At 48.6% G+C, this 27298-nt stretch overlaps 3 protein-coding genes across 3 annotated transcripts; 1 reads left to right on the top strand and 2 right to left on the bottom strand.

Annotated features, from left to right (window-relative positions):
- Window positions 1–448: 448 nt before the first annotated feature.
- Window positions 449–2172, top strand: CLAFUR5_12397 (Alpha-taxilin; the record flags this gene model as incomplete). Its single annotated transcript, XM_047911545.1, has 3 exons — window positions 449–1390; window positions 1479–1761; window positions 1913–2172. The coding sequence occupies 3 exons, from the start codon at window positions 449–451 to the stop codon at window positions 2170–2172; spliced, it is 1485 nt and encodes a 494-aa protein (XP_047767403.1).
- A 2790-nt stretch (window positions 2173–4962) lies between these two features.
- CLAFUR5_12396 (AP-3 complex subunit delta) lies at window positions 4963–8070 on the bottom strand (the record flags this gene model as incomplete). Its single annotated transcript, XM_047911544.1, has 1 exon — window positions 4963–8070. One exon carries the CDS (start codon window positions 8068–8070, stop codon window positions 4963–4965), a length of 3108 nt encoding a protein of 1035 aa, XP_047766975.1.
- A 1012-nt stretch (window positions 8071–9082) lies between these two features.
- Window positions 9083–10583, bottom strand: CLAFUR5_12395 (Velvet complex subunit B; the record flags this gene model as incomplete). The annotated part of the gene is made up of 2 exons (XM_047911543.1): window positions 9083–9317; window positions 9367–10583. 2 exons carry the CDS (start codon window positions 10581–10583, stop codon window positions 9083–9085), a joined length of 1452 nt encoding a protein of 483 aa, XP_047767401.1.
- Between the last annotated feature and the right edge of the window lie 16715 nt (window positions 10584–27298).

Raw genomic sequence — 27298 nt, 5'->3', positions numbered from 1 at the left:
CCGAGATGACGCTCCCAACTGGATCTGTATCGGGCATGGTGTGGATCGTGCTCAAGCGATCCAATCGTGTTGCGCATCACTGACTTCTCGCAGTCTCTCTGCGCATACGACACCGAGAGCCGTCGTCGAGGCCCCATACGCATACCCAGCGCCGACCGCATCCACCAGTGCCGCCCAACTCCACACCCGCCATATAGACTGTACCGACCGCTCCCTCAATCGGCATAGAACTACCGGGACACTGGGCTGGAACTCCGCGCGGCAGGAAAGATCTGTTCGCCGCCCGAGAGGAGGGCTTTCGACTCCGGTGTGTCGATGAAGTCTGCCGCCTGCGACCCCAGACTGGCAGCCAAGCGGGACGAATCTGCGTGAGCGGGATTACCTTTGCGAAGACCGAATACAGCCTACGAAGGCAGAGATAGCGCTCTGCCACAAACCTTCTGCAGAAATGGCTGCAGTCGCCCGCCAGCAGCAACACGCGCAGCAGCAGCAACCATCCCGCCACTCGCCTGCCTCCACCGTCGAGTACCCCTCCCCCGATGCCTCCGTCGCTGCTCCACCTCCACCTCCGACCAATGCACCTGCTCCCGTGAAAGGCAAGGGCAAGGGCCAGAAGGGTGGAAACAATGCGCCTGACCCAACGGATGCGCACAAGGCCCTGCTATCCAAGATCTCCCAGCTGGAGGGCCAATCTCACGAGGAGTCCAGCGCCACGGCTGAGATCGAGGCCGAAGTCAAAAAGGCGAACCGAGATCTGTCCCAGCTATTGAATACGCTTGAACCCCACAATAGCAAGATGGACATCTTGCAGAGAAAGTATAGCGAACTGCTAGGCGAGATGAAAAGGGTCGAGCGTGAGCACGTCAAGGCCAAGAAGCGCGGCGATCAGCTGCAGAAGGAGAAGGAGGAAGTCACCAAGGAGAGGACGAGGGAACGGGGACTGAAAGAGAAGCTGGAGAAGCTGAGTCGAGAGTTGACAAGAGAAAACAAGAAACTCAAGGACGACTACCGTGATCTCAAGGAGAACTCGGCAAATCGAAACGACGAGCTGCACAGGAAACTCGAGAACATGGTGCTGGATGTGGAAGCAGTTGTGTCGGATCGAAAACAGCCCGAACGACAACACGAACTCGAGCAAGACAAGCTGTTCAGGGAGAAGTTCACATCTTTCTTGCATCAGTACGAACTGCGGGAACTCCACTTCCAGTCACTCATGACCGTCAAGAACCTCGAGATACAATACGAAAAGGCACGCCACGAACAACTCAAGAAAGCGCAGGAGAACGAACTGAGCAAGAGCCACCAATTGACACGACAAGTCAGCACTTTCAGCCAGACAGAGAACGAGCTTCGAGGACAACTCAACGTATACGTTGAGAAGTTCAAGCAGGTAAGCACTTCTCTACTCCAACATCATCCGGTGCATTCAACTTGCTTCGCTGAATGTTTAGCTTGGTAACTGACTGACCCCAAAGCAGGTAGAAGACACCCTCAACAACAGCAACGACCTGTTCCTGACCTTCCGCAAGGAGATGGAGGAGATGTCCAAGAAGACGAAACGTTTGGAAAAGGAGAATCTCAACTTGACGAGGAAGCAGGAGGCAACTAATAAGAACATCTTCCAAATGGCCGAGGAACGAAGTCAGAGTCAGCAAACTATTGACCGGTTGACCCGCGAGAATGAGAAGCTTAAGAAGCTTTGTCGAGCGATGCAGACTCAAGGGTACGGCGGCGCAGGACAGGTGGCACAGGCACAACAAGGTACGCATCGTTACTGTGCAGTGGCTTAGAACGGGGTGAAAAGAGAGTGTGTGTGAGCGCTTCGTGCAGTGCCGCTCTCCTCTTTCAATACTGCTTTCCCAGCCACTAATACCCAACTAAAGTACAGCTATAACTGACGTAGCCCCTCTAGGCGCGCACGAAGACGAATTCCTCGACGGCGAAGGCGAAGGCGACACCGAGTCAGAATACGACGAAGACTACGATGAGGACGAAGAAGGCGAATACGACGACGACACCGAAGAGGAGATAGAGGTGGTGCAACAACCTCAACCGCCGAGGACGTACGGCCCTCCACCTCCTCCTCCACCTCAGCAGGGGCAGCAGCAGGTTAACGGGCAGCCCAAGCAGCCGATGCCGAATGGTGTAAATGTCAACGGCACGCGCCACTGAGTTGAGCTGGCTCGGCCTGTCTACGGTGTCAATCGTTAGTGGAGAGCCTACCTTGTACATTCGAATCTTGCATGAGTGCATCGTTGTGCGTGTCAATCGATTCGTCCGTTTTTAGACCCCGTGATTTGCCCGTTCGTGGGGAGATCGAGGGGGATGTATAAAGATATTGTATCTGTTCTTGGAAATTTTCTTATCATTTCCGATGCGTCTCGGTTGGATGTGAGGTGCATGTGAGGTGTGTGAGGTGCTGAGTGGAGGATGAGAGGCTCACGACAGCGCGGTGATCTGGGGATGCCTATAACAATGTCTCGATGAGGTCTGATGTGTGTGAGCTCCTGGGGGGGAGGACGGGCTCATCAGACTGCATCGCTGTGGGGATCCGACGATTTGGACAGTGTCACAGGCTTTTTGAAACCCATAAGATTGATTGGCCTTGAGCAGCCACGATACTCGACGCCCCTTTGAGCCTGATGCTCCTGAGCTCCTGGACAAAGTTCTCCAAGCTCGTTGAGCAACATGGCTTGAGAGCAGGCTCTCATATAGGCTCCAGAATGGTCGAGACTGTTGTGCCTTGACTGATATTGCAAGATAGCCACTTTCCGATCATGGGAGCCATCTGGATCCTGTCGACTTTGACGAACGAAAGATCTTGAGGGATTCTCCTGTGCTATTGGCTATTGAGATGACATGCAGTAGTGCATGAATAGCACTGATGATTACCACACTTGCGCTCAACAGACGAGAGACAATCGGACGCCCTGAGCAGCTTGCTCCAACTTCATCAAGCAGCCAACTTATCGAGACCGATGCCCCAGCTGCGTCACATGCAGCCCTGGCTTGGCGTTCATATATCGAATCGAATTATCTGCCTCTCGACAATCACTCTCGGCGAGATGGTGTAGTGCATCGCTCTCAGCGCACACTAAATGGTCTGGTCACACCACCGTTCCATGTCTGTGACATGGAATGGCGGGAGTTTGGGCCTTGACGATCTGGTCGAGGGTGATTGTTTTGCCTTTTGCCCCGACTTTGTACGTACGACGGAGTTGAGACGCTAATAGTATCAAAGATGAGCCGGACCGTACACGAGGACGATCATACTTTGCTCCTAGGAACGACGATGTCATCACTCTTGCCAGCCAACAGGGTCACATGCTCGCGCTATCGATATTCGTTACTACCTATATATACGTTCATATCTTCCGTGCCCCTCGGCCGTCACTCTCGGCGAGATGGTCTAGTGGATCTGGATTATCAGATACGCTTAGGAAGGCTGATGCGCTCCACCTATTAAATGCAGCAGCATTTGGAGGCGATGCTGCCAGGCTCGGGTCCTCTGGCTGAGGGTGATTGTTTTTTCTTTGGCTTTTTGCCTTCGGTGCATGCTTCTGACAAAGATGGCGGGAATCAATCCACTTGTAGATATGTATGAGAGAACCACTACCTTTTGCACTGTGGCAGCTCAGCCTCTGTTGACGAGATGGTATCGTGGCATGCCTCGACCATGATGCTAGTAATCAAGATTGACAGAGACCTTGTGACTTGCTTTTACACCTTGAGATCATGGTGTGTATCATTTTTGCCAGAGTATTCGTGTTCAACACCATTGAAGTCAGATGATCTGCCAGTCTCATTCTTCGCTAGCAAAATCACATGCTTGTACGGTCCTTACAGCTTCAACCTAGATATAATACAGCACTTTGCATCCTCCTTGACAGTCACCCTTGGCGAGATGGTGTAGTGCGTCTCCGCCATGTACTATCCTGAGACGTAGCAGGCTGTCGGACTAACGTGTTAGCGTTGGTCTGACAGCTTGCTGTTCTCAACCATCTCACCAAGTGCGATTGTTTTGCTTTTTGCCAGGATTCATAGTCTTCCACGCCCTCTATAGTTGTCAAGCTCCATCTCGTTGAACCGGTCACTTAGCTCGGCAATCACATGCTCCTCCCACACGACCTTCATTAACCTTGATATACCAATATGTCCTCCGCTCCCTCGACCGTCGTTCTTGGGAAAGATGGTCTATTGCATCCGTACTCGTCGTGGACAGCACAACAGTGTCGATCTATGCGACAAATAAATGTTGTAAGCATTTATTGGTCGCCTTTTTCAACGCTCAATCATCTTTCCAAGTGCGATTGTTCTATTTCTTTTGTCCAGCCTTATCCCCTTACTTTGAAAGCTTGCGCCCAGCGGTGGAGGAGCCACATGGCATGATGCAGAACATTTGGCAGAAAGATCTCAGCAGACCCAGCAGCATCTTCGATCACATTGAAAACAAATTATATGCATGATTCAGCCCATCTCGTCACTCCTACCTGCACCGTGCATTTCGAAGCGGATCAACTCCATACCACTCGACCAATTGTCATCCCTGGACAGGCGTGAACGAGAGCAGCTTGTGTACCCAGAAGCGCGGGATCCATATACAAACCTCAGTGGGTAAGCATCCTCTTCACATATCGCCACGGCTGTGGTCAAACCCATATATACCCACAACGGCCAGGTGTTTTCGACAGTCGCCCTTGGCTTAATGGTATCATACACCGCGCGATAGTGATCTCCTATCGTACGCCTTGGGTGTGCCTGGGCTGGACTGGCTGGCGCGGCACTATTGGGCCAAGGGTGATTGTTTTTGTTTTGCCTATCCGTCAACTTCGTTAGCTGGTACTGTTTTGCGCGAGCACAATAGGCAACATCCCCGGATCCAGTTACAAACATGGACACCATAGTCGAGTCAAGCCTCGTTGTCTTATATCTGCAAATCTACCTCATGCTCCGTCTGCATCATCATCCCTCATCATCAAACATAACCTCCCTCTTCTTCTTCTTCTTCTTCTTCTTCTTCTTAACCTTCGCAGCCCCCACACCCTGCGCCTCTTCCACATCAGCATTAAGCAGCGGCTCCGCACTCTCCCCCTCCCCCTCACCATCTTTCCTCTTCTTCTTTTTCTTCTTCCTAACCACCGCTTCCTCATCACCATTCTCCTTGCCACCAGCATGCACAGGCTCATCATCATCGGCAAACTCAACCTTTGACTTCTTTTTCTTCTTGCGCTTGACGACTGTCCCTTCTTCGGGCATATATCTCGGCTGAATCCGTTCCTGGGCGCGCTGCATTTCTAGACGTAATCGCTCGACTTCTTTGATGGCTTTCGCCATCTCCTCTTCTTCTGCTTGGCGGCGCTCGATTTCGAGCTTGCTGCTGCCGTTCACGCCGGTGGACGGTTCGTTCAGGGATAGAGATGATAGACCGCTGCTGTCGAGCTGGAGTAGGGACTTCTTGCCTCTTGAGACAGCGAGCTTGGCAGGGCTAGACGATCGCGATGGTGTATCGTCACCACCAAGAGTTTCATCTGCTGCAACCTCGAAGTGTCTCTTCGGCTTGCGTATCGGTTGCGATGATGTCGGTCGGGGTTGTCGTTGAGCGGTGTCCTTTGCATCGAGATTGAGTTCCATCACAGGTATCGCATCGACGTCCAGCTCTTCACCATTTGCGCTTCGCAGAATCTGATGCATTGGAGTAGAAGTGCCTGAATTGCGTTCCGAATCGATGTAATATGGATCGTCCTTGTACCGCTCCCTTCGCTCAGCTTTCTTCCTGAGTAAGGACTCCCTATCCACTTCTTGGTCGGCATCTTGATAAGAGGCCACCTTAGCTGGACCAGGCTCGAGCAGCTCGGCAGCAGGCTTCTTGTAGCCTGCCACCACTGCTGATGGCTTCTCGTAGTAGAACCGCTGCACTTCGTCACTACCCTCATCAAGATCAGTGTCGTATTCTGCCTGGCTTAGTAGCATCTGTAGACTGCTGTTGATTGGTGTGTCAAGGTCAAGTTCTTCTGGTATGGGGACTTTGCGTATCGCTGTGGCAGCCACAGGGTTGAGTTCTTGTGCAGAGAAAAGTCCAGGTATGGCTTGTGTCAGTAAAAGCGGCGGCTCAGCATACCCGTCCGTTTCACTGTCTGTTTGTTGGCTGCCAGCTGCTTCTGAGGCCAGTCGCATCAAGTCAAGGTATTCGACTGATCGTTCCTGGACTTCGAGGTTCGGATGCAGCGTCAATGGTTCAAGGAAGTGTATGATCCGCGTTGTCCATAAGGTTGTAGTGCCACGTCGAGTCGCACTCCAGCCACTTTGCTGGTCACTCGTGAGTGCCACGAACACCTTTGGAATGGCTTGAACGTAGCTACGAAGGACTTCGGCGGGCAGCTGTGCGCTCGAAGAATGTAGCAAAGATGTCAAGCCAGCTTCAGGATCCGGTAGCATATCGGCGTACTCCCCAGCAACGAACGCCGCAGCAGCAAGAACGCCTTGCCCACCAGTGCTGCCACCCGGGAACAGCTCTTCTCGCTGCTCGATCAGCAACAAGGACTGAGCAGCTGCAGCAGCATCTGGACGGACCGCCTTGACTCTGACTGCTACATTGAGCAATTCTGACCCAATGGCATCTGCAGTATTAGTCTGCTGGCCACTTCGCATTGCAGATGACGATGACAGCGGACACTGCTTAACAAGCTCTACGAGCACGCCAATGTACCAGTCAAAGTCATTCATGTTGGCGTAGCTCTCGCGCGAGCACATCTCCAGGACTCGCTCAATCACCGAGACTCGATAGTCGTCAGGCAGTGAAGGCGCTTGCGTCGACTTTGGCTCTTTTGGTCGTATTGGCGTTCGTGCATCGTCGTCGTCTTCCATGGCCATAGGGACAATGCCATCGTGCATGGCGCGATCATTTTCAGGTTCATCAGCGACAGACGCCTTCCCAGCATTTCGCAGCTGCTTCAGCAGTCTCTCCACCACAGTCTGCAAGTTGTTCGCATTCACCATGCCAATCGCCAAGTCCAGCGCTCGCGCCCGGATCGAGATGTCAGGATCATCGATACACTCCAGAATCACATCTTGATGCTGGGCAACAAGCTCTGAATGCGAGCTAGTAATCTTCACAAACGCGAGCAATGCCACATATCGCAAGTTCGGATCACCTTCGACCACCAGCATAGCTCTCAGCTTGTTCACGCACAACCTAGCAATCTCGTCGCCATCAGTAGTGCCCGCTGCAGCCTCCATGATGCCACCTTGGATGATGCCATTGATGCACTCATACAACAAGCTCATGGCCGGTGTAGTCTTGATGATCGATGTCAGGGGCGGCAGTAGCTTCTTCACCAAGCGTGGTTCCCATGGAGTAAGCACCGAGAAGAGCTTGATAATCTTGATAGCCATCCAGTTATTCCCTCCAGCCGTCAAGAGCTCAAATAGCCGCGGAGCCAGTGGCAAGAAGTCATGTGGTCTCCTCCACCCAAGTTCACAAACCACATTGACGATCGCCGCAGTCACGCTAGGATCCTCGTTCTCATCAAGCAAACGCTCTTTGATCTTCGGCCAGGCAGGTCGCAGAGTCTCCGGGTACACCAGTGCCAAGCGATACAGCGTAACAATCGTCTTCTTCCGTATCGCAGGTAGGGAATGCGACATCCGCGGTATGAGATCCACCAGCAACGAATTAGCCATCGACGGGTTGACCACATGCGGTATCGCATTCAGCGGCAGCTGAATCATAATCTTATCCGGCGAATTGAGATCCTTCTTCAGCAGATTCTCCGCCAACATCAGAACCTCCGTATCCGGCCTGAAGCTCTGCACCGCTGCAAGATATCCCACCCTCTTCTGCAGGTACTTGGCCGAGGACATGACCTCCAGCACATTGAAAGACGCCCAGGACATATCATGTCCGAACATCTCCAGGTATACCAGTTTCAGCAAGGCCGTAGCCTTCTGGTCCATGTCCTGGCCCTTGATCTCTTTCCGACATTCTCGCAGACTTTCCTGGATGTATTCGCGTTCGTTGCCTTTGTGGGCTCGCAAGCCTCTGATGAGCTGGTAGATGTCCTTCTCGAACATTTTGGCGAAGCTCGCACTATCTTGAGATCCTGGGTACTGTTCGTCGTGGCGCAGATGTACTATGTTCCAACGCGCGCAAGGATTATCGTCTTTGGTGTAGAGCTAGCATATTGTTGCGCTGAAGACGAGGCGCTCTATCGTAATGCCGGCATTTGCACTGTCGAATAGTCCGGTGGATGCGCTTGGTGTAGGCTGGCGATCGCTCGTTGAAAGGTCAGTTCTGGTCTCATGCTTGTTATGCGATTAGGTGGTGCTTAAGTTGAGTTGTTGTAGACTAGAACGGCTGGAGAGAGCGATGACGGGAAGTGGGGCACGCTTTCGGGCTCGAAGGAAGCTCTTCCGACAGCAACATGTGATCAGCTGCTTCATTCAGACACATACCAGGGGAACCTGATAGCAATGCTACGCCTTAGAGGTAGCGTGGCCGTGGGAGATATTTCACTTCTTAATGATATGACAATTACACGCCTAAACGTAACTGCCAGATGTTCTCGCTATCTTGCCGGCACATCTCCTGTGCTGCTAGTGTACTGTCCGACACGACCACCTGTGTCGTGCTGTGTAATAAGATAACAATCGCTCATACAATCATATACATGAGCTGAGCTCCGTAGCCTCGCTCTGTTCGCTTGGGGAGAACACTCCGAAGTTCAGGCTCTGCTCAGCGTTGCGTGCTCGAAATGGCCAGTTTGCAGGCGTGCCCATGTGCGTCACCATGGTACCACTGTCCCACGAATCTGTGTTGTAGATGACACCCATAGCTCCTGGCTGTCAACAATGTCACCGTCGCTCTTCTCGTTTGTGCCGATGCTTTCGCTGTGGTTGCCATCAACCTCATGGAGCAACGACCGCGGCCTGCCGACCTAATCAAATATCGCCATTCGATTTGCCCAGCGTACCAAGATCGAGTCTCACTCCGTCTGTTCGGTGGCGGATTCCTGCTCTCGATGTCAACACGAGGTCGCAGCCACCATCATGGGTATGATGTGTCACCGCATCACAGCATCTGTGATCAATCTCCATCATCATCGTCACCGCCCTCGTTCTTGTTATCTTTCCTGATGGGAATCTTGATACCTTGCTGTGCAAAGACCTTGCTGAGTGGAGTGGACTCGATCACGCCTGGAAACTTCTTGGCTGAGTACACCTGGAACTTTTCCGAGAAGGTCCAAGCGAGAACAGGTGCTTTGCCACGACTGACTCCTGGACCACCAGTATTACTAATGTCGATGAAGCTCATTCGAAGTCTGTAATCATGTTAGCGCATTCCTGTTTCATGTTTCTTCACTGACTCACCTAAAGAACCCCTCTGTGCGCACACTGAGGTCTTGTAGGACGAACCAATAACCCTGCTTGTTCTCGTTGTCCTTGAGCTTCGCAGCGTTGACAGTCAAGCTCCCGATCAGATTCCGAGTGTACATTGCGCTTGGCGCTTGGGGCGGCTGGATGAACGGCATGCCGGGACCGGGCATCTGTTGGTAGTACAGAGGAGCACCATATTGCTGTTGCGGCATCATGCCAGGTCGTCCCATAGCGACTGCATAGCCAGGCATGTTGGCATATATGGGTTGACCATGTTCGTTGATGTACATCATCGGCTGATCGTGTGACATGTGGCGAGGGTGCTCAGCTGGCGGTGGATAGGATGTCGTGGTCGCACTACTGATACTGACAGCCGGACTGTTGCTACTGGCTCTCACAACGTTGGCTTCCCGATCGGCACTCTCCGCCCAAAGGTCAACCTGCAGTACGAAGAACGACGGATCTCCAGGAAATTCTTCCAGATCGACCTCGGTCCCTCTGTCATTGACAATAACGAGACGCACACAGGGTGGCGGTGTTATGGGCCGGCGATCTTTGTCTCCAAACCCACACATTCTTGCGCGTTGTGGTTGCTGCACAACCTGAAGCGAGTATGTATAGCCGGCCCTCGTGCCGCTATGTGACATCTTTTTACCGCCTGACTGACTGCTGGTTCCTGCTCTTGAAGTGGGAGGAGGGGGTAGTGTCTGCTGTGGCTGCGGTTGATACGGCATCTGCGATTGCGGCTGCGGAGCTGCCATACTGTACTGCGAGGGCTGTTGGCTGTTAGCAGAGCTAGAGCTAGCGGGCGGTGCGCTGGGTTCATCTCGCACGTTATGCATTCCCGGCATTCCTTGAGGCATACCAGGAACCAAGGGAGGCAAGCGCTGGCTAGACTGCATGTACGGTCCTTGCTGTTGCTGTGGCTGCTGCTGATGGTGCGGGTGTGGGTGGCCCGATTGCTGCGGTTGCTGTTGTTGTTGTTGCTGCGGTGCTTGCTGCTGAGGAGGCTGAGGATATGGATGCGTTGGGCCATAGCCTCCCGCGTATTGCTGGTATGGATTCATGTCCACGCCGTTGCTCTGGCCGTTGGTGTGGGATGTCGACTGTTGTCTGTTGTCGTATATTCCGTTGGTGTCGTACTGGGCCTGCGTCGAGGGGGGATGGGTGTGGTGTTGGAGGTGTGGCTGAGACGGGACTTGCGCGTGCATCGTGGTCACATTCAAGCGTGCCTTTCTGTTGTCGATGTATGAAACGCGGGACAGTGCAGCAGCAATTTCTCACGCGCACAGAGGCAATTCGAAGGGCAGCGGCTATGGTCAAAGCGAGTTTGTTCGGTAGCTCCGATCTCGAGTGGGCAGGCGCGGTGGGTGTTATGGGTGATTGACTTTCGAGACCAACCAGGTCCTCGGGTAATGCTTCCACCAGACGACCAGACGACAACAACACCAGCTCCAGCTCACGATGGGCGCTGCAGACTGCGATAGTGCCCAATGCGTCACAAGCTCTCACTACAATGTCCCTTGCTCATGCAGCATTGTGCCTTGGCCTGGTCACAATAGTTTCGAAGGGCCCTCTCGAGGTCTGGCTAGTGGGGCATCGAAGAATATGGACAGGCGTCAGGCGCAGGGCGGGCGGCGGCGTGGCGAGGGTTGTTGATTGTCTGCGTCGCACGGAGACGCACGCTGGGTCTGCTGCGGGCCAGTCAATTTCACGCATGTCAACAGGGCCGCATGGCCATGTGCTGGGTTCGTACATGTGTGCTACAGTAGGACGCTGTCTGGGGATGCTCGATGAGCGGCCGAGAGACGACGATCCGTGCGTCTCGAACGTCGTGTGGCTGTGTGCTGGTGGAAGGACGAGGACGATCGTGTCAGGCTGCAGTGCAGTGGTCGTCGTTGCACGCTGCTCGAGAGTGTAGATCGCTCACAACACAGAGGCCCAGCAGCACGGGGGACATGGGAGGCAGGAAGCTTTTGAGGTGCCTTTGAAGTGCTGTGAGCGTGTGACGGTATTCTAGCGGTAACGACGGACGGGACGTTGCCGCTCGCTGCAGCAGAAGTGTCTGCTCCACCACTTTCTTCCGCTGCTGGTGATCAACAGCACCATCCCGTAGACAGCCTATACCAGCCTCAGAGCGTATCGCGGCGTGGGCAAATAGGAGCCCAGCCGTATCTGTTCAGATCCGGCGGGCATCTTGCTGCTCCTCAGCACGCTTGAACGACCTTCCCTGCAGCTCCGAGCAGCGGAGCCATTCTGCTGGGACCCTAGCCCCAGTAGGAATCGCCGTGCCCGCATCCGCGACTGGCCTCGAATGACGCCAGGTGGTCGCGGTGCCTCTTTGCGCTGGCAGCTCATCACACTGCTGTGCTATATGCGTCGCGTTATCGAACGGCATGGCCTTGCGCACGTCGGCGCCCGCCCAGCCCTCCCGACAGCATTCCTGCCGACCACGTACCAACTATCTGATGTCTCGCAGATCTCGGCCAGCACGGAACAGAAAAAAGTGACAGCTCGGCTGCAACCAGTCGATCTACCGCCGACCTCAAACCACCGTGTTGGATGCTCCGATGGCGCGGCCTCGAGACGCTCAATACGCGGCATCGGGAGACTCTATTTCAGCCTCTGAGGCCAGATTGAGCGAGCTGCGTTGGGCTTCGATGAGTTGCCACAGCCCACATGCCATTTGGTCGGCGAGCTCCAAGCCGACAGCATGCGCTCATCTCAGCGCTGTGTGCATTGGTGCGTTAATCACTGCAGATTCATCCACCTGTCTGGGCTTCACCATGCCGACGAGATCTCGTGAGCGACTCTCGCTATCAACATGAGACGACCATCCTTTATGCCAGCACGCCTTTGGTCACACTCAACAACCGTTGATATGAAACAAAGCAAGGCAAGCCGTGTTGAGAGTGGCGGCTTGTGCTACAACCACAGCTGTCAGTTTCAGCAGGTGCACGAAGTGGGGCGTGCGAGTGAGTGCGCGCATTCGCACTATCTGATTTCCTTCCCAACGCTAACAATGACCATGACTGCACGATCATGCTGACCGGCAATCTAGCCAACACTGCGAAGACTTCGGGAAGATCATACATTGAGCCCAAGTCCGACCGCGAGTGATCATCGGCTGCAGGTAAGCGAAACCCCACCGATCCTGCTACTTCTTTGTACAGAACTCGCCAACAACCGATCGTCTCTTGTACAGCACACATCGGCGATTGATCAGGCAAGAATTCTATAGGCGAGGGACATTGTCACACAGCAACAATACTCTCAAACTGCCAACAAGATTCTTCGTGGAGTAGGCCATTGATTGTACTGCTGCTGCGCTGCATCGCGGTTCCAAGTCTGCAATGTCAACAACAGCAGTATCAGCTGAGCGAACGAGATGAGGTTCAAGGTTAATCAGTCAGCTTCATCTGCGCCAAACAAGCAACACACGATCTGCGACAAGCGTCAAGGCTGAAGCACCTCAAAGGGAAGAGCCTCAGCTGACTTTGCTGATCCCGCCATTGATTTCTCTCAACACTGAAGCGACAGTAGACGTCAATGACGACAGGGTGTGCGGCCTACAAGGCGTATCTGATACAATGTCCATGGTTCAGCCCAGTTTTGTGTACTCCGACACACTACCCAAGCACTCCTCGCGCACTCGTAACCTGGAAGAGCACGCTGTGATTGATTCACTTGGCAAGGCCCAATTTGCAGGTGAACATCACAGCCTTACAGAAGCGACATCCCATCTCACGTACGAGCGCGAGAGACCCGATTCCAAGGTCGCGGACCAAGCTGATTGCAGGCATGCTGACTCAACGAACATATGGGTCCTTCTTCATCAGCTCCATCATCTCCTGGTATGATCACCTGGACTAATCCAGTGTCACATCTAACACACTCGAGGGTTGACATGCCATCGAATCTCGAAGTCCTCGAGAAAGCTAATTCATCAGGAAGAACCGCCAAAAACCGATTTTCGCCTTATATCGCTAAACACGACACATTCGAAAGCTCTTATCAAGGCCATTCCAACGATCTACAAAGCAGGCTACTGCCCCTAGAATTGAGGGAGTTCTACCTCATTCAATTTGGACAGCTTGAAGTTCTCTTCACCCTGTTTCTTCAGCTCCAAACGCCGCGGAGGTGCCTAGCTACATTAGGCAACTACTAGGCAATGGTAGCCCAGGCTACGGCACCACCGGCGCCTACGGCTCCACAGGCGAAGCTCCCCCAAGACAACTGGCAGCAACTTATAGAGGACGCAAAAAGTATAGAAACTAACGATCAGCTCCTATACCGGTCTCTATAGGTAATAATTACTTAGCTACGTACGGCGCTTATACTATTATATCACCGAGGGTAATAAGAAATAAGGACGACGTCTTAGGCAATTAACAAGGCCACCCGGAATCAACACCCCTATAGCTAGGCATCGGTCGCGGCATCGACACTAGGCCCCCGCCTAACGTACGATATAGTTACGATCCGTATTATAGTAAAGGAAGACTAGGCCGAAGTTACGAAGCTATCGAATAAGAAGCTCGCCTAATAAATTAATTAACTAGGGGTGGTCGTAGTGAACTTATAGTCTAACGGTACTCTATAGATCTATACTAGCTCTACTACTACTAGGAGGCACCTAGAGGTATAGCTATAGTAGGTATCTAAGGTTACGGTATTAGCGAAGGTCTTAACGAAGTAATTTACGATCCTAGTCTACGATATATCTAAAGAGCTCGACCTAACTAACTAAGGTTACCTACGTACTCTCTAAGAGGACAACCCGGTCACTCTTAACTCTCTAATCTAGAAGGCGACTTAGCTCTATAGGAAATAGCTAGAAGGTAAGAAGGCCTCGGCGCTAATCGTATAGCTATAAGACGCGAAAGCGGCGGATCTAGTAATAGAACAAGGCCTGATCTAGTAATATAGCCTTAAGATAGTAGAAAAGCACTCCTTATCCTTTCGTGTCCTCTAATACTTCAAATACTAATAGTATAGACACTAAACCTATACGTATATAAACAAGTAGGCCTACTCGAACTATATAGGAGACTATATATCTAGAGACTATATATCGGCTACGAGACGGTACGCGAACTATCTAGGGTACTACCTATTGTATAGCGCGGAATGCCTATAGCGGAAACTATCGAAAAACAAGGCAATTATAAACAGAACCGTCGCCCTAAGATTCTACCGTAAGCGTAAGGCTAGTCTATACCGGAACTAGCTAGCGGCGGTCGGGTATAAGCGCCCTAGGGCCGAGAATAATATAAAGGATACGTAACCTAGGGCGTACGGGAGGCTACGTACTCTACTAGCTCCGGCGAGGAAATCTAACTAGGCCCGGCTCCCCTTTATTATATAGCCGATAGGCGTAGACTAGGACGTATAAGGTAGTAGGACATAGGACATTATAGAGGAAATGATTGTCGATAGCAATAACTAGCCTCGACACGCTTAGTATTATCTAGTATAACGTTAACTATAGTAAGGATATAGTCTAGAACTATTTCCTATACGAGGCGGACCCGTACGTCTACTACGTTCTAGTAATCTAGGGGCTATAGATTAACCCGTACTATAAGAGACTAACGACCTATAAGTTACTAGGCTATACGATATACCTACGAGGCGACGGTAGACCCCGTACGTACTTCTATATTAGTAAGGATATACTAGAATCCGACTAGGAGGTAGTGTACTACGTAGACGAAGAAGGCGGGGGCGATATTACCTCCCTCTACGTAGGTAGTACCTAGATACACAACCTATATATATAACCGCTAGCCTCGAGGTCTAGCCGCGACCTAGGGGTCTACAGACACCTAGATAGTACGCTTAAGAGACAAGGGTGCCACATCGTAGTAGGAGACTTTAATATATACTACCCTTCCTAGGAAAGCCTTATATAGCCGTAACCTATAGCCGACGAAGTACTCGACTTAATAGCGAGTAACGTAATTGCCCTTAATACCCCGAAGGACCTAGGTACCTAGAAGAGAGGGGGACTCTAAGGTATAATCGACCTCTCCTAGATCTTAGATAGCTACTACTATATAGTAACCTACTATAGGATCGAATATAAACTCGAGGCGTCGTTAGACTATATACTAGTTAGGACCTCTATTACGATATATGTTAAGATGTAGCATCTTAAAGAGAGTCAACAATCAGGAAGTGATCTGGCAGCCTAAGGCATCCACGATGACTCAGCTTGTAGGGAGATACCTTCTCTCCCCTTTAGCTTAGATAGACATCCAACACAATCAACATATTGGTTCCTGATATATTGCTATATGCTCGTGCTATTAGTCAGTTGAAGATTGATCTCTTACTCCACTCCGCTGCCATCTACCCGTACCTGTTTAACAGGTTATGAGCCCGGGTTTATGCAGGAATAAGAGCAACCTATATCAGTACAGGTTACTTGTATCCCTTGCTATCGTAGCAGAAAACATCTGGGAATCAGAAGTCTACCCCGTCTATCCTGTCAAGGAGCTTAGTTCGATACTAAGTGATAGGTAACCCAGACAAGGACTCTGTGCGGCTTACTCAAAGCCAATACCTTGAAGATACTCTGTAGGCAGAACTGCATCGAGATACTATCAAGAAGGACTTCAAGTAAGTCATTTGAAGCTCTGCTAGGAGAGACAGACCTGTGTCCTAGCCCCGAGACCTCACACCGCTCCTTTACTTTACTAAGCAGGCCTTGGTATCCACACCTACGAACTTTCCCATTCTACACTAGAAGCCTCAGCAGGATCTGAGCCACCACTTTGGAACATACACACCTTGTTTCATTACATCCCATTTATTATGGATCCATACCAAGAGAAGACAGAGGAGAAGGGAGGCAAAATCCCAATTCTTGGGAGGGACAATTGGAAGAGATGGTTCAACCTTCAGAGATACAAGATGGAGAGCCAATCAGCATTCTTTGCAATTGATGACCTAATGGAAGTGTCTTTTGACAACATCAAGGGCAAGACTCTGAAACTCCAAGAAGAGGCTACAACCAAAGAGATCCTCAATACGCCAACATGGACAAGACACAATGCAGTATGCAACTTCAGTATCCTTAGTAGGATCACAGAAGAAGATGAATTTGAGCTTGAGGGCTCATGTGAATCTGGAAGAGCTGCTGAGAAGTGGGTGTATCTCTGGAACAAGTATAGCCAGGTGCTACCAACCCATGCACATGAGCTCACAAAGCAATTTGTGACCTTTGAGATGAGTGAAGAGTTCACCATCAGATCTGCATGGACACACCTGGTTTCTCTTGGAAAAAGGATTGCTGATGTTGACCTAGAGGGTCAGCATTACAGGAAAGCTGATGTGAGGATGACCCAGCTCTTAAGCTCACTGCCACCTGACTACCATGTAGCCAGGGATACTATCATGGCTCAGCCAAAGATGGATCATGAAAGGACCTTAAAGATCCTTGAAGCTCAAGAAGCCAGGTTGGATCCCTCTAAGGCTGAGTATGGCATGGCAGCCACCTGGGTCAAGCCCTCAGGTCTAGCAAGACCACTGTCCTGCCTTCTCTGTGAGAAGGATCATCTGATCAAGGACTGCCCTAGTTTGCCTGAGGCAAGAAAGGTCCTTAGATCTCATTCCCAACCACCATCTTCCCAGAATACAACACATGTCAAGAAGAAGAGAACTCCACCACCCACTTCAAGGAGGACACCAAGAGAGAAGTCCTCTATGGAAGAACTTAAGAAAATGGTGAAGAAACTCAGCTCTGACATGCTGTCACTCCAGAAGAACCAGGCCCAGTCTTATACCTCTAAAGCAAAGAAGACTGGAAAAGGTTTCTCCGCCCAAGAGTCACCTTGCAGCTCATCCCCAGAGACAATGTCTGATAATGATGAGTATGATGAAGTGGCTCACTCAACTGCAGAAGTCCAAGGCAAGTTCCCCTCGTCAGAGTGGTTACTTGACTCCTGTGCTTCATCCCATATGACTGACCAAAGCTGCCTCTTTAGATCTATGACTCCCTTGACAAGGAAGAAATGGATCAAAGTGGGAGGTGGGTTTTTATTGGCCACTCATATTGGGAATGCAGAGATGAGTGGGAGAGCTGGCAGAAAAGTTGTTTTGGAAGATGTCCTGCTTGTACCCAAGCTAGGAGTGAACCTGGTTTCATGGAACCAGTTTAGCAAGCAGTTTGGTGTGCAACCTCCATCCTTTTCTCTTGTTTCCCCCTCTGGTGAGACTGTTGTCCAGACAAAGCTCCTTGGGGGGGTTCCATTCATTGATGAGATTTCTCCTCTCCTACAAGAACGGGCACATTACTCATCATGTGCACCACCAATGGAGAATGCCTTTGTGACTGCTCAATCAGAGACCGACCTGAAGCAGTGGGAGCTTTGGCATAGAAGATTTGCACACTTTGGGAAGAATTTGCTCCAGAATCTTCACAATGTAACAGACTTGAAAGAACCCATTCCTATCCCTAAGGATGGCTTTCACCAGTGCAGAGTATGCTCAATAGCAAAGATGAAGAAGTACAAAGGCAAAGTTACAGAGAGAAGACCTGGAAGACTTGCCCTTGTATCTATTGACATATGTGGCCCACTACCAATCTCAAGACTAGGATTCAAATACTGGCTTGAGATTGTTGACAACTTCTCTAGGAAGAAGTGGACCTTTCCTCTTAGGAAAAGAGAAGATGCTCCAGTTGCTCTCCAGAACTAGAAGATCAAAGCAGAGAGGAAATCATCAGCGCAGCTGAAAGCAGTAAGACTTGACAATGCAAAAGAACTTATTGCATTAGTGAAGCAGTGGGAGAAGGATTTGGGGATTGGGCTCGAGCCGACTGAGGCATACAACTCTCTACAGAATGGACCAGTTGAGAGGTCAATACAAACCTCAGAGGACTCTATAAGGGCAATGCTTGAAGAGGCTAAAATGCCGGTTGAATTTTGGCCTGAAGCACTAGAGGCCCAAACTTATATGAGGAACAAACTGCCAAATGGCCCAGATTACGATGGGTTCAAGGTTTCACCAGATGAGGCTTTTGATGGTATCAAACCGACCATCAACCATTTGAAAGTTTGGGGATGCAAAGCTGTTGTCTATGTGGACACAAGATCCCAACCTCAATGGGCAAGAAGTGACAAGCTAATGAATAGGGGTAAAGAAGCAGTGTTTATTGGGTATGTTGAAAACACAGCTAAAGCCTGGCTCTTTTGGGAACCAGACATGAGAGCTGTTAAACAACACACACATGCAGACTTCTTTGAGGACCAGCCTGGAGGTGATATGGGTCTCAATGTTCCAACATTGAATCTACCAAGCAGTGCACCAGCTAGGAAGCCCTTAGGAAGGCCGAGGAAGAACGTATCCTTAGGACAATCTACCTACCATTCAGGCGTCCATCAGAGCCCCCCCCCGAAATAGATCAGCCAATTGAGAGCCCTAAAGTCGCTCAGCCGAGAAAGCTGTTTGTGCAACTTCCCCAGCCTCCGGAGAACGTAGGGGAATTTCAGAAAATCGATCAGCCAATTGAGAGAAGCTCCCTAGATCCCCAGGAAATAGACGTTACTAGGTCACAAGTGACGGTCCCTAAATCATCCCTTGGAAAGAGAAAGGCTGACTATGATGTTGAGGGCTATGACATGAAACAGAAAGCCCCAAAATCCATGGTCCCTAAGCCCGAACTAACCACTGAAGTGGGAGAAGCAATGGACCTCTCAGAGAACCTTGCTGCTTTTCACCAAGCTTTCTTTGCAGCCATGCAATCAGTGGACAGTTCAATACCATAGGATAGCGAATTCCTGGAAGAAGTTGAGGAAATGGCCTTTGCAGCAACTGTAGAAGCTATTGCATACAAGCAAGAGGTCCCAATTCCAAAATCCTACAAGGATGCTGTGAATGACAAGAAATGGGGACATCTTTGGAAGGAAGCAATCCAAAAGGAACTAAATGCTCTACAGAGTAACAACACCTGGGAAAATTCTGTTCCACTAAAAGGAGCAAATCTGGTTACATCAAGATGGGTCTTTGATATTAAGAGAAGCATTAGTGGAGCTATTGAAAAGTTCAAGGCTAGACTAGTTGCAAGGGGCTTCTCACAGAAGTTTGGTGTTGACTTTATGGAGACATTTGCACCTACAGTAAGACAGGACACCCTTAGGGTGTTTATGGCTATTGTGTGTAAGAAGGATCTTCATCTTCACCAAGTGGATGTGAACAATGCATTCACAGAAAGCACCCTCCATGAAGACATCTTCATGTTACCACCACCAGGAGTTGAGCTTCCACCAAACATGGTGTTCAAAATCCTCAAAAGCTTGTATGGACTTAAGCAAGCAGCTAGAGATTGGAATCAACTCTGTGTGTCAAAGCTCAGAGAGATTGGATTCACACAGTCAGAAGTGGATCCATGCCTACTTATCCATAAGAAGAGGGAGATCATAATCCTTATACATGTGGATGACATTCCAATTGCTGCACCAAAGTTGACAGATGTTCTCTGGTTCAAAAGAGAACTTGGCAAGATCTTCAAGATCAAAGATCTAGGTGAACCTGAAAAGATCCTTGGCATGAGAGTCACAAGGGACAGGAAGAGAGGAATCCTGAAACTTGACCAAGGACACTTTGTTAGGGACAGCCTAGCCAAGATGGGAATGAACCATGAGAAGGCAGCACCTACACACTCACCCATGGACAGCTATGAGGCCCTCAAACCTTCAAGCCACATGGATGAGAGGTGTGACAAGGCAGAGTACCAGAGTATTAATGGTACTTGGATGTGGCCAGCAACAATCATAAGGCCAGACATTGCTTTTGCCCTAGGAAGGATGAGCTCATTTGTGAGTGACCCATCCACCTACCACATGAAGGCTTTGAAGAAGATCACTAGGTACCTAAGATCATACCCTGATCTAGGACTTCAGTTCTCAAAGTCTGGAAAAGGACACCTTATTGGATACTGTGATTCTGATTATGCAATGGACAAAGCAGACAGAGTCTCAATCCTTGGGTATGTCTTCTTCCTCTGTGGGGCACCAGTTTCTTGGATGAGCAAGAAGCAAAAGTCTGTAGCAACATCCACAATGGAGGCTGAATACATAGCCATGAATGTATGTGCGAAGCAGTCCTAATTCCTAGCTTCACTGCTAAGGGAAATGGATTGTCCAGAGTTAGTGGGAGACTGTTCCCATCAACCAAGAATCACTGGAAACCAGGAGACTGTATCAAATTTGAGACCAGTCCAATTAAGAGGTGACAATCAAGCTGCCCTCACCCTAGTGAAAGATGCACATGTTCATGACAAGTCGAAGCACATTGACATTGCCTATAACGCTGTTAGGAAACTTTGGTGGAGGAGGCTTATTGCTGTTGAGTACACCCCAACCTCTGAGATGGTTGCAGACGGGTTTACAAAACCAAAGACTGGTCCACACTTCCAGAGGTTTGTAAGCCAGCTGAACCTGTCATAAAAAGGTCCAAGTACTATTGACAGGAAGTGAGCAGACTGTAACCTCCTATACGAGATGAGTGGGAGTGTTAAGATGTAGCATCTCAAAGGGAGTCAACAATCAGGAAGTGATCTAGCAGCCTGAGGCATCCACAATGACTCAGCTTGTAGGGAGATACCTTCTCTCCCCTTTAGCTTAGATAGACATCCAACACAATCAACATATTGGTTCCTGATATATTGCTGCATGCTCGTGCTATTAGTCAGTTGAAGATTGATCTCTTACTCTACTCCGCTACTATCCACCCGTACCTGTTTTAACAATATAGATAAAACGTATACTAGCGAGAACCCCTAAGCTAAACTAGGGAAAGGCCTACTAGGCTAATATCTAGGCGTACCTCGATAACTCCGAGAGGCTAGTCTAGATCGCGTAGTAGCAATATAATAGTAAAGACGAGATAGACGAGGTAGTCTAAGGGTTAATAGACGAAATAAGAAAAGCGACCTTACTTTACGTTCCGCTTACCTAACTAACGATATAGTCTAAACTATACTAGACGCCGAAGTATACTACGGTAGTAAGAGAAGTAAGGAGAGCCCGCCGGGTACAGACGAGTAGCTATAGCGAGGAGGCCTAAAACGTATATAGGGAGGTATACTAATAGAAGAAAGCTATAATACGGAGGGAGAAAGTAGTCGGCTAGAGAGCTATAGTAGAAGAAATCGCCGGTAAGCTAGCGAGGATATAGAAGCTAGCGAAACAGGCCCGATAGGACCCTATATAGGGCCCCTCCCTCTCTATCCTAGCGCTATAATCGCCTAGTAGCCCGGTTAGCGACCCCGAGGCTAAGGCGCGTCTACTAGCTAGTAAGTTCTTTCCGCCCCTAGTCGAGGCTAATCTAAGCGATATAAATAGCTCTACTCCCCTAGCCCCTAGTATCGCGGTCTAATAGGATATATCCGAGGGAGATGTTACCGCTATACTTAGGAAGCTACCGGCGAAGAAAGCCCCGGGGCCGGATAGGATCCTAAACGAGCTACTAAAGAAGTATAGAGATTAACTAGCCCTAGTAGTCGTAGCTATTACGAATATAGGTTAGTAGGCATATCGTACGGTACTAAGACTAACTTAGTATATACTAAGCTAGTCGAGACAATAGTACGGTAATACTACCGAGATACCGTATAAATAGTAGGAGCGACTTAGAGGACCTAAAGTTACTTAGCTAGTTAGTACGAGACTATCGGAGGAACTGCCGTCGTAGGATAAGATATAGGTGAAACCGATAAGGTGTAGTGAAACAGAACTAGGGCTAGAGTAATATCCCTCTATATAGGTATAAGAGACGTAGTCTCTATACCGATAGTAGAGACACCTTTAGTACTAAATACTATTCTCCTATATACCTTCGTATACTATATTAGTCCTTCCTCCTTCCCTATTACGTGTCCTAACTTCCGTATATATATATACTATATCTGTTTAATAGGTTATAAGCCCGGGTTTGCTTAATAGGACATCGATATACTAAGGAAGTACGACGTAGGGTATTATACCCTATACTCGGAATCCGTACGGTAACGTACTAATAGACTCGGGGAGTCTACTATACGGAACGCTACTAATAGACTTAGGGAGTCTAAGCTTATTCTAACTACCGTAGTTAAGTAGAGCTTACTATATATCTAAGGCTATTACGGTTCACCTCGTAAGGCTATACTTAGTATTACGTAACCTAGTACGCTAGCGCGCCCGGACCCTAGACCCTAACCTCGGCGTTTACTTTATTGTAGCTTCGCGACTTTCTTATCTTCTCTTCTTCGTAGAACTTATTCGATTCTAAGGTATTAATACGTTTACGCCCTATCTTACGCCTTGTCCGTATTATTAAGTTCTACCGCCCTTAGATTGCCGAGCCGTACGATTATAGACTACGTATCGCTACTACGACCGCGTACGACCGAGACTCGAATAGCCGTAGGTACTAATACGACTATCGGACTAGACGAATCATCCTTCATCCTAAGACTTAACCTAAACCCTCTTACGAAGGCGTTCCTCCGAGAAGCCTAATAAAAGCGGAACGGCGTACTTAGCGTAGCGTAGTAAGAGGTAGAAGACGAGTCGTAGTAGGATCCGGATTTCGATAATACCGTAGGTATAGAACGACTACGTAATATAGCGTAAGAGATATAGAACGAGACTTAGGGTCGCGGAGACACTAAGTAGGCTCGTTAGTAAGAGGAAGAACGTCGGCGCTAGAAGCACTAAGAGCTACTATGTAATAAGTATAACCGACGCTAGTCTAAGAAGGAAACTCTATTCCGTATAGGTAGAGAGGATCAGACCTTATAATAGGGCACACGTACGCGGAAGGAGGAATATCTTAGCTACCGCTATACGATGCCGATTAACTTTACCTAGAAGGGCGAAGAGGTGGAATATAGGCTACGGTATAACCCTACCGAGTTCTAGATCGCTATAGCCGAGGAGCTTTCTCGCTCGGTTACTAAGAACCTAGAAGCCTAGCTAGATGTCCTAGACAAACACCGTCTCGTCTACCTCGGTCTTAAGGAGGTGCGGGAGGTGTTAACTACTTAGAAGAGTCGGCTATAGGCTAAGGCTAATCGGTATAAAGATAAGTTAGTATTGCTCTAAGTAATACTCGACGAGCTTAGGGACGATAAGGACCTAGTAGCTAAGATCGCTCACCTAAAGAAGTTAGGTAAGAAGGCGGCCGCTAAGATTAAGAACTTGCGTAGTCGTAATATAGATCTAGCTAGCGAACTCGAAGCGACCTAGACTAAGTTAGCTACTAAGTAGAGCTTAGGTAAGCGTACTACCGCGTTTATTACGGATCTATAAGCCTAGCTAAAGGAGCGCGATAACTATATCGCTTAGCTAAAGCCTAAGGAACCGACACCTCTACTACCTCCTACGAGGTAGAAGTCCGCCCTCGAGAAGCTACTCGACGGCGAGGACCCTAGTATTAAGATAGGTATAACAAAGACTAAGAAGGCTACCTCTACCGTAGCTAGCGACAATAATAACACTACGGTAGTCTTAGTTAACGCCGCTATCTAGTATAGTAACGGCGGTACCCGTAACCCGATTAACTCGAGGAAGATTTCTATATTCTTAGCTAATATACCTAATTATAAGGATAGACTAGGATTTATAGAGTAGAAGGAGAAAGTAGAGGACTACATAACTATAGAAGAGTTATATAGCCGATCATCTATAGTATGTTTAGTAGTGTTTAATAACTTCGTCGTCGGTAATACTTACGCCCGCCTACGGCTATATAAGAAGAAGGTGACCGGTTAGCGTAAGTTAATAACAGTACTTAACGACTCTTACGGCGAGCACTATAAGCTTAAGAAGCATAAGAAGGCTTATAATAACCGCACCTAAGGTAATCGTACATTTAACGTATTTTGTACTAAGTTCCTAGAGCACGGGTACTACCTAGAGAAGACAGATAAGGAACTTATCGACGACATCTAGGACAAGCTAAACGACAAGTTAAAGCAGGTACTAGTATATCGCGACGACTTTAATGACCTCCTAGCCCTTTAGCGATACCTTCGCGATGTCGAACTGAAATTAGACGATATTAAGGGTTCCGACGGAGGCGGTAGCGGCCGTAATAGTAGTAGCCGTCGCGGTGGCGACGAAGGCAAGCCTAAGTATATCTACTATAACGAGAAGATTCGTAAGGAATATAATCTTAAAGCCGCTAAGCACGATAGTCATACCTGCCGTAATCTTACTAAGGAAGAAGTAGCTAAGCCTAAGGAGGATATGTTCTACTACGTATATAAGGCTATAGACTATAAGGGTGCCTAGTCGCCTAAGTATCCCTTTAAGAAGTACAAGAAGACTAGTAGCGACGCTAATAACGCTACGAAGAACGTATTAATCTAGGTCGGCGACGTACTAGTAGAGCTTAAGGCTACCGAGTCGGGGGAAGCCTAGGCTCTAGTCGTGTACGTACCGACTAGTAGCCTATACTCGCGCCTAGTACTAATCCTCCGAAGACGGTACTACTAGAACCTCCTAAGGTTACGCCCTTATTATATTACTATTATAGAGGAAAGAGGAACCCTATATAGTAGGAAATAGTAATTAGTAACATCCCTATAATCTTTAGTCCGGAGGTTATACTATATACTATAAAGACGATAGACCTTCCGCTAAGAAGCTCGTATATTATAGTAGGCGTAGTAGGGAATAAGTTAGTACGTATACTAATAGATCCCGGTACCGAGTCGCTGTTTTATAATACGAAGTTTACGAAGAAACATCTATTACGAATACGACTACCTTAGGCTTAAAAGATAGGCCTAGGAGCTAACCCTAAAGCATCTAGCTAAGCTACGGAATGTATTAAGACTAAGGTCGACCTAAACAGTTATGTCGAGGAAGTTAGTTACTTCGTTACTAACCTCGACTACGACTTCGTGTTTAGTATACCCTAGTTCTAGAAGCACTACCCTATACTAGACTAGAGAGCTAACACATTTATATTTACTAAAAAGTACTATACGGATCATTACGATCCTTACCCTACGACTATCGGCGGTACGAAGGTTTGTATATAGCACGCTATCCCTTATTTATAGACTCTAGAACCTAATATCTAGGTGTCTAGCATATCGATTAGCAAAGCCTACGAAGAAAACCTAGACGAAGGTTACCTTATTTAGGAAATAGGGACTCCTAACCCTAATAAGCTAGAGCCTACGAGTAAGGAACTTATTCACGACATTAGTATACGGCTGAGTGCTATATTAGCTAAAGACAAGGCTATCTACATAAACAAGAAGCAAGCGACTATACGAGAAGTCGAATCCTTACTACCCTAATAGCTAAAGGACCTAAAGTACGGATTTGACCCGTCTGTCGCTAAAGGTCTACCTCCCTATCGCCCCGAATTAGATTTAGCGATTGAATTCGTTAAAGGCGCTAAGCTGCCTTTTGAGCGTCCTTATTCTATGTCGAAACTAGAGCTCGACGTAACTAAAGCCTACGTTAATAAGGAAGAAGCCGCTAGTAAAATCCGACGCTCTACGTCCTAGATTGCTAGTCCTATTATTATTATCAAGAAGCTAGGTAGAGGACTCCGTGTCTACGTAGACTATAGAGCTGTCAACGCTATTACCGTTAAGAATAGGTACCCGATACCTTAAGTCTGTAAGACCCTAGCTCGTATAAGCAACGTATAGTAGTTCACTACCTTAGACATTATTATAGCATTTAACGAGCTACGTATCCGTGAAGGCGACGAATAGAAGACAGCCTTTACCACCCGATATAGCACCTACGAATGGCTTATAGTGCCATTTAGTCTCTATAACGTACTAAGCGCGTTCTAGGTATATATTAATAAAGCATTATATAGATACCTAGACAACTTCGTGTCTATACACCTAGACGACTACATCGTGTTCACGTATAGTTTATTTAAGGAACACGTAAAACACGTACGTACTATCATTAGGTGTCTAATTGACGCTCGACTTCCTATAGACGTCTATAAGTACCGCTTCTTCTAGAAGAGCGTCAAGTTCTTAGGACTAATTATTATTAACAAGGGCATTTAGATAGATAAATCTAAGGTCTAGACTATTATAGATTAGGCTACTCCACAGAGCTTAAAGGATATACTATCCTTCCTTAGGCTAGCCAACTTCTATAGGAGGTTCGTTAATAACTTTTCCGGTATCGTTATGCCTTTAACCGACCTTATACGCGGTAACGTACTTAAGAATCGTACACCCTTCGTATAGAGCCTAGACTACTAAAGTGCGTTCGAGACCCTAAAGGTAGCATTCTATAAACGCCTAGTATTAGTACATTTTGACATTACTAAGCCCTACGTCGTAGAAACTAATTCCTTAGACAGGTATATAGCTAGCGTGTTGTCTTAGGTTAGAGAGGACGGTGAATTGTATCCTATCGTATTCTACTCGATAAAGATGAACCTAGTAGAATAGAATTACGAGATTTACGACAAGGAGCTAATAGCTATTATTAGAGCGTTTAAGGAATAGAGGCCGGAGCTAATGAGCGCTCCCTCTAAGGTTCTTACCGACTATAAGGGCTTAGAGTGGTTTATAACGACTAAGTAGCTAACCCGCCGATAAGCGCGCTAGAGCGAGTTCCTGTCCGGGTTCGACTTCTAGATAGAATATCGCCCTAGTAAGCTTAGGACAAAGCCCGATAGCCTTACGCGCCGTAGACAAGATATAGACAATAAGGATGATATAGAACATAGGTAGTAAGCTATATTAAAGCTACGTAATCTCCCTCCTAATATACGTAAGCGCTTGAAGCTATTAGCTATAACTACTCCGCGTACTACGGCCGACTAGTATCAATTAGCACTTTACGTGCTCGAAGCAAACGAGGCCTCTATCGAAGAACTTATCGAGGAAGCCTACACTAAAGACGAGCTAGCGTACGGTATTAAGAAGGCCCTAGACGAC

Source organism: Fulvia fulva, chromosome 10, assembly GCF_020509005.1.
Source record: "Fulvia fulva chromosome 10, complete sequence".
NCBI classification, from domain to species: Eukaryota; Fungi; Ascomycota; class Dothideomycetes; order Mycosphaerellales; family Mycosphaerellaceae; genus Fulvia; species Fulvia fulva.
Note: the sequence above shows the minus strand (reverse complement) of the source record. Positions and strands in the feature narration are given on the sequence as shown.